Source organism: Cervus canadensis, chromosome 23, assembly GCF_019320065.1.
Source record: "Cervus canadensis isolate Bull #8, Minnesota chromosome 23, ASM1932006v1, whole genome shotgun sequence".
Lineage (NCBI taxonomy): Eukaryota > Metazoa > Chordata > Mammalia > Artiodactyla > Cervidae > Cervus > Cervus canadensis.
In genome coordinates this window covers 24,038,667-24,051,303 of record NC_057408.1, presented here as the reverse complement: position 1 = coordinate 24,051,303, position 12,637 = coordinate 24,038,667, and the positions used below count along the sequence as shown (strand labels likewise).

The 12,637-nt window shown below is 39.1% G+C and overlaps 1 protein-coding gene and 1 pseudogene across 1 annotated transcript in view; one reads left to right on the top strand and one right to left on the bottom strand.

Annotated features, from left to right (window-relative positions):
- The window catches only part of DOK6 (docking protein 6), a 388,678-nt gene that overhangs the window by 113,703 nt on the left and 262,338 nt on the right, over positions 1-12,637 (top strand). The window contains exon 2 of the mRNA XM_043444411.1: positions 5,102-5,209. Coding sequence (XP_043300346.1) covers positions 5,102-5,209 — 108 coding nt within the window. The remainder of the gene's footprint in view (positions 1-5,101; positions 5,210-12,637) is intronic.
- On the bottom strand, positions 3,319-3,424 carry LOC122425934 (annotated as a pseudogene).

Sequence of the window (12,637 nt, the reverse complement as noted above, 5' to 3'; positions counted from 1 at the left end):
TGGCTTTCAGAGTGCTGACTCATGCTGAATTTGACTTCACATTGACACAGAATGGCATTTACAAATTCTCAGCACCAAGTCCCTTTTTATTATCTGACTCCCATCACAAAGCAAAATGTTTTTTTAAAAAAGTAAGACAAGAAAAGCCAAAAATGAAACCCTCTGCATTTATTAGCATTTATTAAATAATTTAAAAATCAAATAAACATCAAAATATAACTAGCCCACAGTCATGATAATTTGTACTATTTTTCCCAATAAATTATTTTGTTTTAATCATTTTATTGTGAGATTCTCATTAGACTTTTGAAATATCAAAAATAATTTTATTGAGATAAACAGAAATTGAGAAACTTTGTTCGAAATGCCTGACCAGTAGTCTTCCACACTGTCAAGGTCATAAAAAAGTGAAAAATGCTGAGAAACTATCAAAGATCAGAGGAGACTAAGGAGACAGGGGAGGAGATAGGAAGCCCAGGTGGCACAGTGGTAAAGATTCCGCCTGCCAGTGAAGGAGACATGAGAGACACAGGGTCGATCCCTGGTCGGGAAGGTCCCCTGGAATAGGAAATGGCAACCCACTCCAGTATTCTTGCCTGGAAAATTCCATGGACAGAGGAGCCTGGAGGGTCCATGGGGTCACAGAGCCAGACACGGTTGAGCACTGTCCACACACAAGGAGACGGGAGACTGAATGCAGCATGGTCACCGGGTTGTGGCTTAGTCACTGAGTCATGTCTGACTCTTTTGAGACCTCACGGACAGGCTCCACTGTCCATGGGATTTCCCAGGCAAGAATACTGGAGTGGTTTCCATGTCCTTCTCCAGAGATCTTCCCAACCCCAGGGATCAAGCCTGTGTCTCCTGCATTGGCAGGCCGATTGTTCATCTCTGAGCCACCAGGGAAACCCTGGACTGGACCCAAAGCAGAATAGGACATTGGTGGAAAAAAGCTGGTGATTTCTGAAAAGAATCTGTATTTTCGATAATAGCATTTTACCAATGTTTATTTCTCAGTTTTAGAAAAATGTATCATGTTTATTGAGGATGTTAATATTAAGAGAAGTTTGGTAAAATCTTTTACATTTTTGCTACTGTTTTATAAATCTAGAATTATCCCAAAGCAAGAAAATAATAACTTGAGGGCCTTTGCTTGGTAAACAGTCTATTACATCAGGTCTTTAGCAATCAGTTTTAACTATATGTGGTTGCCTGTTAATGTAATAGCAAAGAGATAAGATACTATCAAAAATACCAAATCTATTTTTCCTTATTATCTGTTATCAGATTTGTTCTATAGCAATATCAAGTGCCTAAATGGAAATACTTATGCTTTCTGACAATGTTTATGTCTTTCTTTAGCAGAAAATAGTGTTGTCGCATAAGCTGGGACACTGCAGTCAGGGAGTATATTTGTGTATTTCCATGAACATCACAAGACTTCATTTGAACATCACCATGGTTCCTGAGCAATAAAGTGTCCAGGGTACACAGAAAATAATTCTTCTGTAGGAAAAAACAGAAACTGTATTACCAGAGTTTCAGGTCTCAATTCCATTCAAACAGGATCTTTCTACCTCAATTAGAATTCCCAATCCACTAAAAATAATCAAGAGATAAATACTAATAATCTATCTATGCCCCACTCAGTTCAGTTCAGTTCAGTCACCCAGTTGTATCCGACTCTTTGCAACCCCATGAACCGCAGCACACCAGGCCTCCCAGTCCATCACCAACTCCCAGAGTTTACCGAAACTCATGTCCATTGAGTCGGTGATGGCATCCAACCATCTCATCCTCTGTTGTCCCCTTCTCCTCCTGCCTCCAATCCCTCCCAGCATCAGGGTCTTTTCAAATGAGTCAGCTCTTCACATCAGGTGGCCAAAGTACTGGAGTTTCAGCTTCAACATCAGTCTTTCCGATGAACACCCAGGACTGATCTCCTTTAGGATGGACTGGTTGGATCTCCTTAAAGTATGGAGGGACTCCCAAAAATCTTCTCCAACACCACAGTTCAAAAGCATCAATTTTTTGGTGCTCAGCTTTCTTCACCGTCCAACTCCCACATCCATACATGACCACTGGAAAAACCATAGCCTTGACTAGATGGACCTTTGTTGACAAAGTAATGTCTCTGCTTTTTAATATGCTATCTAGGTTGGTTATAACTTTCCTTCCAAAGAGTAAGCATCTTTTAATTTCATGGCTGCAGTCACCATCTGCAGTGATTTTGGAGCCCCCCAAAATAAAGTCTTACACTGTTTCCACTGTTTCCCCATCTATTTCCCATGAAGCAATGGGACCAGATGCCATGATCTTAGTTTTCTGAATCCTGAGCTTTAAGCCAACTTTTTCACTCCTTTTTCACTTTCATCAAGAGGCTTTTTAGTTTCCTCTTCACTTTCTGCCATAAGGGTGGTGTCATCTGCATATCTGAGATTATTGATATTTCTCCCAGCAATCGTGATTCCAGCTTGTGCTTCTTCCAGCCCAGCATTTCTCATGATGTACTCTGCATATAAGTTAAATAAACAAGGTGACAATATACAGCCTTGACATACTCCTTTTCCTTTTTGGAACCAGTCTGTTGTTCCATGTCCAGTTCTAACTGTTGCTTCCTGACCTGCATACAGGTTTCTCAAGAGGCAGGTCAGGTGGTCTGGTATGCCCATCTCTTTCAGAATTTTCCACAGTTTATTGTGATCCACTCAGTCAAAGTCTTTGGCATAGTCAATAAAGCAGAAATAGATGTTCTTCTGGAACTCTCTTGCTTTTTTGATGATCCAGCGGATGTTGGCAATTTGATCTCTGATTCCTCTGCCTTTTCTAAAACCAGCTTGAACATCTGGAAGTTCACAGTTCATGTATTGCTGAAGCCTAGCTTGGAGAATTTTGAGCATTACTTTACTAGCGTTTGAGATGAGTGCAATTGTTTCAGATTCTTTACATAAGGACATAAACCATAAGGACACTAATCGCAGCCTGAGGGCCCTATCCTCAAGATCTCATCAATCCTAATTACCTCCGTAGAGGCCCCACCTCCAAACCATCACATTGGGGCTGAGGAATCCAACAAACCATATGCTGATGTCATATTATTATTATATCTTTTAATGTTTTACTTTGGGATGGAGATTAGTAGTAAAGTGAAGTTGCTCAGTCGTGTCCGACTCTTTGCGACCCCATGGACTGTATAGCCCACCAGGCTCCTCCATCCATGGTATTCTCCAGGCAAGAGTACTGGAGTGGGTTGCCATTTCCTTCTCCAGGAGATCTTCCTGACCCAGGGATCGAACCCGGGTCTCCCGCATTGTAGGCAGACGCTTTACCGTCTGAGCCACCAGGGAAGATAGAGGACGTATCAGACATTAAACTGATAAGAACAGATACTACACTTGATCTTAGCCAAAAGATGTAAAGAGATTAGTAAGGGGTCAGCAAATAAATAACTAGAACTTAGCAAGCATGTGTGAAGGCAAGCATGTAGAAAAAACAGCTGGAGCTCTGAAAGCCTATCTCCTTGTTTCCAGGGAGGGATTGGGAGACTTGTGATGAGAGGAGACACACCTCCTGGTGGAGAAGAGATACGGTCATGTGTGCTGGAAGCCCAGGGCTGCCCTTCACTCGCTTTGCGAAGCCACCAGGAAGGAGCTGGCAAAGCTGGCAAGAATAAAGTGAAATTGTGTATTTGCATCATTATTCTATTTATTCTGCTTTTATGATGAACGGTCTTCATGTGACTGTTCTGAGTCCCTTTGAACAGGGTAAAGACTGTCTTCTAGTGAAAAACAAAACAATTGCACACTCCAGAGGAATTACCGTATCTGGCCTGCATTAGTTCCCAGGTGGCAGTAGTGGTGAAGAACCTGCTTACCAATACAGGAGACATAAGGGATGCCAGTTCAGTCCCTGGGTTGGGAAGATCCCCTGGAGGAGGGCATGGCAACCCACTCCAGTGTTCTTGCCTGGAGAATCCCGTGGACAGAGGAGCCTGGGGGGCTGCAGTCCATGGGGTTGCCAAGAGTTGGATGCGACTGGAGTTACTTAACCTTCACATGCATAGCCACTTTGCAGTTTAAGTAAAGAAATAGAAGAGCAATAGGCTGATCTGATTTTTTGGCTATAGAGAATGTTAACTCCCGCAAAATTATGCATTTCTATAAAGATTTCAAACAGGAAATTTGTATTTCTGGACCTCTTCAGTGGTTGAAAAGGCGACTCCTGTAATTACTTTGCCTTAAACATGCCCGTGGAGGGAGGGTGACAAGGTGGGCATGAGTTGATAGTGTAAGAATCAGTCCTTTAAGTCAGGATGCAGCCCAGAGAGAAGGGCCTGTGTTTGTGTAATACACAGCCCTATATATATATTTTTTTAACTAAAGTGGAAGAGATGTCTGTTCAGACAGATGTATATTCAAATCCTGATACTTTTAACTATCTTTATCCTAAAGTGCCGGCAACCTAATATAGTGAATATAAGGATTAAATGTGTCTAAATTTTTTAATTTATTTAAGATTTATTTTTAAATGCCTATTGCGCCAATAAGAATTTAATAAATACTAGTTTCTATGAAAGTATAAACGGGTGAAACAGATGCGTCCACTATAAAAAACATTTCTCTTTCATTTTCTAAAGTAATATATGAGCATTTGGGGTTTTTAAAATTAACAGTACAAGATAAGTTAATTTTTAAATGTGATGTCTCTTCAAAGATAGGAAATTGAGCATTATGAAAGTGCTTAAGTTAGTAAATTGTTACTTCATTATCATGGAAAACAGAATTGTATGTCACTAGAATGGTAAGAATTTTATATGGTGTTGATACCCAGATGATTTAATTAGACTGAAGAAGATTGGAACCAGTGCACTGACAATCTCACAACACAAAATTTTTTCACATAAAATTTTATATTTAATATTGTTTTAAAGTTTTGCTGATATTTGAAAGAATAACATGCCTATGATCCTGATTTTTTCTCTCTGTAAAATAAGTGCATTTAAAATAGTTCATTCCCACTGGCTTAGTTGAATAGATAAACCCTTGATGCTACTAAATGCATGTAAAAAGAGAAATAGTAAGATTCCTTTATTTCCTTTCAGATTTTCAGACGATGCTGGTTGGTTTTCAAGAAGGCATCTAGTAAAGGACCCAGAAGGCTAGAAAAATTTCCCGATGAGAAGGCAGCATATTTCAGGAACTTTCATAAGGTAAGTCACGGTGTCTGGAATCTCTGGGGAGTAACTGGACCCTTGGCAACAACTGTGGAGACATTTCTTTTGATAGATGAAATCTGCAGAGGCCAGAATGCACGGCCAGGATAAAACATCCCTGTGCTGATAAAATGCAAAAGTTATTTTTCTCCTTTATTTTAATCATCTGCTGTAAATGCCAGTGGTACCTCTGCAAAATGAAAGGCTCGTTTTTATTGCTACTTTGCAAAATGAGATGCCTCATAACTCAACCAGATCATTTCCCAAGGTGCTGAGTAGACAGTTTCCCTCTGTTCAGGTTAATTGTGCATTTGTTACTTTGATTTTAACTGTGGGCAATGTTTAGGAGATAAAACTTTTGAGGGTGGTGTGAGCAGTGTTAATGCCACTGTTAATGTACAAAGCACTTGCTGTTTACAACTCAAGAAGAAAGCGATCATTGTCTATGCTGATAGGTAGAGATGTGGCATAAATCCTATGAGTCAAATATCAATTTCCTAAAAATATGTGAGTATGAGTTGAAAGTTAAAAGTATGTGAGAAATCACCGTAGAATGATGCTGAATGTGCTGCTGAAAGTTATCTCTGGTGATAATGTCAAAACGAGTTAGGTATTTGATAGTAACGTGGAGGATTCATGATCAGAATGCAGAACTGTGGAACAGAGTTGCTTTTTGACAGAATGCCCACATAAGCTCAGGAAAGGCTTTAATTCCTTCGCAGCAGTATCATAGAATAAGTTACTCTGAATAATGTAATGAGTCTGTGGAATTTATTTCATGTGATACATAGTTCTAATTTCTTCTTTTATTAAAAAATAGAGTGCGTTCCAGGGATGAGGAAGGTGGCAGGGATACATAAGCATAGCACCAAGGATTTTTTGTGAAGGACAGGGAAGCCCTGGCTTGCTGCAATCCTTGGGGCCGCAAAAGTTGGACACTACTTAACAACAGAACAACAACAAAGGTTTTTAGGAGAGTGAAACTACCCTTTATGGTACTCTAATGGTGAACGTATGTCATTATACATTTGTCCAAAGCCATAAAATATACAACACCAAGAGTGAACCTTGCTCTACAATATGAACTTTGGGTGATTATGTTGTATTAAAGTAGATTCATTCGTGAGTTATAACAAATGTGCCATCTGTTGAGGGTGTTGCTAATGGGAGAGGCCGTCCGTGTGTGTGTGCTCAGTCGTATCCGACTCTTGCACCCTCATGGACTGTAGCCCTCCAGGATCCTTTGTCCGTGGTCCTCTCCAGACAAGAATGCTAGAGTGGGTTGCCGTGCACTCCTCCAGGGGATCTTCCTGACCCACGGATTGAACCCGCCTTTCTTGTGTCTCCTGCGTTGACAGGTGGATTCTTTACCACTGCACCACCTGGGGAGCCCACGTGCATGTGGGGGCAGGCAATAAAAGAGAAATCTCTGTAATTTCCGCTCAGTGTTGCAGTGAACGTAAAACTGCTCTAAAAAAGTAAAATCTATTAAAAAGAGATTATTCAGCAATAATGTGCTAACCAATTGTATTATACAAATAGCTAGCAGTCATTTGTATTAGACTTGAACCTATATCATAAGGCTTAAAATGTGAACTTCTTTAACTCTCTATGAGGTATTCTATGTATTAATACACATTTATGACTGGAGAATCCAAGTTTAAGTTCCTGCCAAAACACTTATAAGCTCAGGGGAGTTTGGTTTTCTCTTGAGTACATGGATTTTAAAATCGTTATATTACATGTCTATTTTTAGAGGAAAAGATATTTGTAGCCTGAAGTCATGGTGATATTTTGTATGATGATAAAGATCGTGGCGATAGATTTAAACCTGACTTAGTGAGAAACTGCCAGGTAAGTCTGTGACATTTAGTTATTGAGTAAAATTTGGAAAGACTGAGCATAGTATATGTTCTGTGGATTCCTGGTCAGAATGCTTGCCTGCTGGTCATTGATGTATCCTGGCTGCCGGCTCTCTAGCCAGTGCATCTAGAGTCTGTGCACTCATACTCAGCCATCTTTTACTTGACAAATGGCAACATTTCAGTATTCAGTTCAGTCGCTCAGTTGTGTCCAACTCTGCGACCCCACGAACTGCAGCGCACCAGGCCTCCCTGTCCATCATCAACTCCCGGAATCTACCAAACCCATGTCCATCGAGTTGGTGATGCCATCCAACCATCTCATCCTCTGTCGTACCCTTCTCCTCTTGCCCTCAATCTTTCCCAGCATCAAGGTCTTTTCAAATGAGTCAGTTCTTCGCATCAGGTGGCCAAAGTGTTGGAGTTTCAGCTTCAACATCAGTCCCTCCAGTGAACACCCAGGACTGATCTCCTTTAGGATGGACTGGTTGGATCTCCTTGCAGTCCAAGGGACTCTCAAGAGTCTTCTCCAACACCACAGTTCAAAAGCATCAATTCTTCTACACTCAGCTTTCTTTACAGTCCAACTCTCACATCCATACATGACCACTGGAAAAACCATAGCCTTGACTAGACGAACCTTTGTTGGCAAACTAATGTCTCTGCTTTTTAATATGCTGTCTAGGTTGGTCATAACTTTTCTTCCAAGGAGTAAGCGTCTTTTAATTTCACAGCTGCAATCACCATCTGCAGTGATTCCAGTATTATAACCACTTATTAGGGTTAATAGTTCAGACAGAGATAAGGTATCTGATTTATGCCTTGTACTGGGGATATGGCTCTTCACTGGGGATACAGAGATACAAGTACCCTGAAAGAGCTTCTATTCCAATGAAAACACACATACACAGATAACTTCAATTCAATATGAACAAGTCTTAATCAATTGAAAAGGGTTGAAGTCATAAAGAGTGTGTTCTCTGACCATAAATAATTTAAATTAGAAGTTAGTGTTATCAAGTAAACTCTAATTATTTGGGAATTAGCATATTCCGAGGGGTAATAAAAAGGAAATGCAGTAGTCACAGAGGCTATTAGAAAATATTCTAAACTCAAAAATCATAAAAGTACAAATATCATCATGCGTGGAATATAGAACTGCATGAGTACTTACAGGGAAATGTATATCTGTAAGTTCTTACATTAGAAAGAAACAATAAATGGAGGATAAAATATCAATGAAATAGAAACCAAAATAATCATAAGGAAATTTTATAAAGTCCATAGCCGCTTCTTTTACCCCCCCAAAAAAAAAAAAAATTTACTTGATAAATTGTTAACCAAATTTATCAAGAAAAAAAATATTTTAAAAAATCAAAGACTGGGACGAGTAGAGGGGTTATTCACTACAAATTCTACAAATATTTAAAGGATAATAAGAGTATATTGTGAGCAAATGTGATTTAACATTTTTGACAAATTAAATGAAATAGATAAACTCCTAGAAAAACACAAACTACCCAGGCTTATTGAGTAGCTCAAGATCTAATAAAAACTGTGAGTTTACAGTTCAATGATTTTCTCACCAAGAAAACTTGATCACCATATCATTTCACTTGTTAATACTATAACATATTTAAAGTGAAAAAAGAATCCCACATAAATTCTTAAGGAAAATATAAAGAGGAAACCCTTTCCAACTCACTTTATCAGACTGATAAAGCCAAAACTGAAAACCAAAACTAGACAAAAATGTCGTATGGTTAATTTAGCAAATATTGGCCATTATTCGTCTAGACTAGATATGATGGTAACTTCAATGAATGTGATAGTATTGAAGTTGGAGGTTAAAGGACAAATTTTGGATATAGTTGGTGAAAACAGACTGGAAATACTTACGGATTAAATGTAGTGTGTCAATGAAGGGTTGGACTCATGTACTTGAGCAACAGAGATAAGGATGGTGCATTTTATGAAGATGAGGAAGATAGAAGAGCAGCCTTTGAGTACAAATCAGAAGACTTCACTTAGCATATGTTAAATTTGAAATGTTTATTAGGCATTCAAACTAAAATGTCAAGTAGTCAATTAGATAAACAGATGTGGCCTTGAGTGGGAGAAATGTCACGATAAAGTTATTCATTTGACTGCCATTGGCATGTTGACAGTACTTTACTCTGGAGCACTGGGTAAAATGTTGTTAGGAGAAAACGAAGAAAAAGGAGATAAGTAACATCCCCACACTTAGAGGATTAGCAGAGATGGAGGGGCCAGGAGAGAAAGCTGAGAACAGCGGGCAGTAGTGGGGAAGAATAACTTGGAGGGTAGACCACTGAAAACTAAGAGAAAACTGCTAAAAACACTTGAACATACATTAAAAAAAGTTTTTGAGTGAGTGGTCATCTGTGTCTAGTTGTAGAGATTGAGAAAGGTGACAGAAGAGGGACTGTTGGATTTATAACATGGTCTTCAATGGCTTTGCCAAGAGTTTTTTCAGTGAAATATGGGGACTAATTTCACTTGGAGTAGCTTACAGAAGATTGAGGGGTAAAAAACAGACAGTGACCCAGGCAATTATTTTCAAGATGTTTTGCTATAAAATTGAGCCTATATATAACAGATGCATTTTTTAAATATGAAATGTATTAAATATCCTTGTATGCCAGTGGGAATAATCTAGTAGACCAAAGATGTGATGGTTAGAAGTTTCCTGTGTTTAATGATAGGGTTTGGTCTTTAACAGAACCAGAAAGCATTCATTTTAACAAAAGAAGAAGAAAAAATGACCGTAGATATAAATGGGTTAAATAAAAATTAATGTTAGAAAACTATCACTAATGCTTTTAAAACATACACAATTTATGTATGTGAGCTTTCTCCAGTCTGTGAAAATTGAGTCACGAAAGATCCTGTGGCGCACAGTGAGAATAGGAATGGTTCCTCTTCTAATAAATAACTAAACAGATATCACTGGCTGTAGCTTGGAGCTTCCTAAAGCACATTAATAACTAGATTCAGTGTATGTGACAGCTAAAATTTACTTTTCTGGTGGCTGTGTTAGGAAGATTAAAGTTTTCTATTATTACAACTTATCCTTCACAGCATTCGAGAGCCTAATTCTGTTTCCTAGTGACATAAATTTCCTTTCAGAAATTTTATCTTATTTTTTCTTTGGTGATTGCAAACTAATACCATGAGGTTAGACCAGTTCTGATATGGAAGGACAATTTCGTCATGATTCATCAGCAATAAGAAATCTTAAGGGGTATTTTCAGGAAAATATATAAATGGTCTCTTCTCTTATTTTGATACTGTTTTAGCAAGCTTTGCCTAATGCTTGACTGGTTGTCTTATTATAGGCTTAGAGTAATAAAAAAAAAAAAATCACACGCTTTCCACTTTGTATATGTTAAATGTGAAATGTCTCTTAGGCATCCAAACCAAAATATTTGTGTCAACCTCACTACTTCTTCCTACAGTCTTAACTAGCTCTGTGACACTGATTTTTGCTTCTTTTTTTTTTTAATATACAGCTAGCATTATTTAAAGTCTCATTTATCATCTCTTCTATTATTCAATACTGCCATTCTTTATCACCCACACATGATAAAGTTGTACCTAGCCATCAAAATTGTATCACCTTTAGGCAACTCTGATGTTGCTCAAGTTTAAGTAAAAACTTTCCATGTAAATATTTGCTTTCACTGGATGAGATAAGGAACATACAGGTGCATCTTGCCTATAAGAGTAATTTCCATTCTGCTACGAAAGAAAAGAACCTTGCCCTGAATATTGGGAAGTGACAATCAAACCCAATTCGGTATAACAAATAAAGTGCTATTTTAAAAAGATATGTAAAATACTTTGGCCACCTGATGCAAGGAGCTGACTCATTGGAAAAGACCCTGATGTTGGGAAGGATTGAAGGCAATAGAAGCAGGCAGCAGAAAATGATATGGTCAGATAGCATCACTGACTCAATGGGCATGAATTTGAGCAAACTCTGGGAGACAGTGAAAGACAGGGAAGCCTGGCATGCTGCAGTCCTCGGGGTCGCAAAGAGTCAGACACGACTTAGTGACTGAACAGCAGCAACGAGATACATAGCTCTGTGAGACTACACTGTCTAGTGACAGAATTGACACTGAAGTTCAGAAGATGAAGATAAGATGCTCTCCTTCTTTCCTCAGTAGGGAGAGTTGCCCTCCTTCTCTAGGAATTATAAGCCATAAATAAGATACTACCTGTGAACTCTTCGGAGACTAGAGTGGTCAGAAAATGTTGAGTTAATTATCATTATTGTCTTATGTTTTTACAGTCTGAGAAAGTAAGGTTATAAATAGCTAACTATAATGAAATATGATGAAATGTGGTAAGAAAAGTACAAGGGAACAGTTGTCTACCTCTGGATAACAAGACTTTCCAAGGGGCTTCTTTAGATCACTCTGTTTTTGACAAAGCAAAATAATGGAGACGAATCCATTAAATGAGGGCGAAAAGGTGATTAAACATAGTGGAAAGTTACACTGCATGGTGAGTTGAAGAAAATCTGAGGAATCTGTCTAGTGTTGGCAAAGCTTGAGAGGAGGACTATGGTGATGGATGGTAAGCTCGAAGGACATGGATGGGGTCAGTGAAGGGTCATAAATGCCTTCTATGTGACTTTAACCTTTGTCCTTTAAGCAACAGAGCAGTTGTGAAGGGTTTTAAATGGTTTTTCATATCTTCAAATATGTATTTAGAAAAAAATAGTTTGTGTGACATCACATCAAATGGATAAGCTAATCGAATATACACAGAGAAACAATATAATTGATGTTGTAATACTGTCTTTTCCCGAGAATAGACAACACACTCCTGAATGGAGAAAGGTGAAGTGAGTGGAGAGGAGATAGATTTTGGTGATATTTTCCAGGTACAGTCAAGGAGAATTAGGAAGATTTAGTAGAGACGTGGATGGACCTAGAGTCTGTCATACAGAATGAAGAAAGTCAGAAAGAGACAAACAAATGTCGTATATTAGCGCATACATATGGGATCTAGAAAATGGTACGGATGAACCTATTTCCAGGGCAGGCATAGAGATGCCAATGTAGAGAATGATCGTGTGACTCAGGGGGGAAGGGGAGGATGGGGTGGACTGGGAGAGTGGCGCTGACGTGTGCGCACTGCCACATGTGAGACAGCGGGAACCGCAGTACAGCCCGGGGCTGACCCAGAGGGCCGGGCTGGGGAGCGCAGGGCCACGGGGGAGGGCGCGTGTCCACATGCAGCTGATGCGCACTGTTGTGCAGGAGGAGCTAACACGACATCGTAAAGCACCTGCAATAAGAAAAAAGACTCAGTGACTGATCGGATATCGGGGAGATGGAAGAGACAGGAATGAGACTTGATACTTTTAGGAACTGGATGAGGGATGGATGGTCGTGATGTTCACAGAGACAGGGTGAAGATAAGGTGATTTGTTCACATGTTAGATTTTGAGGTATTTACGTATGGTATATACATGTATCTACTATTAAACAGTTGCAAGTGCAGCCAGATTATAGTGAAACTACCCAGG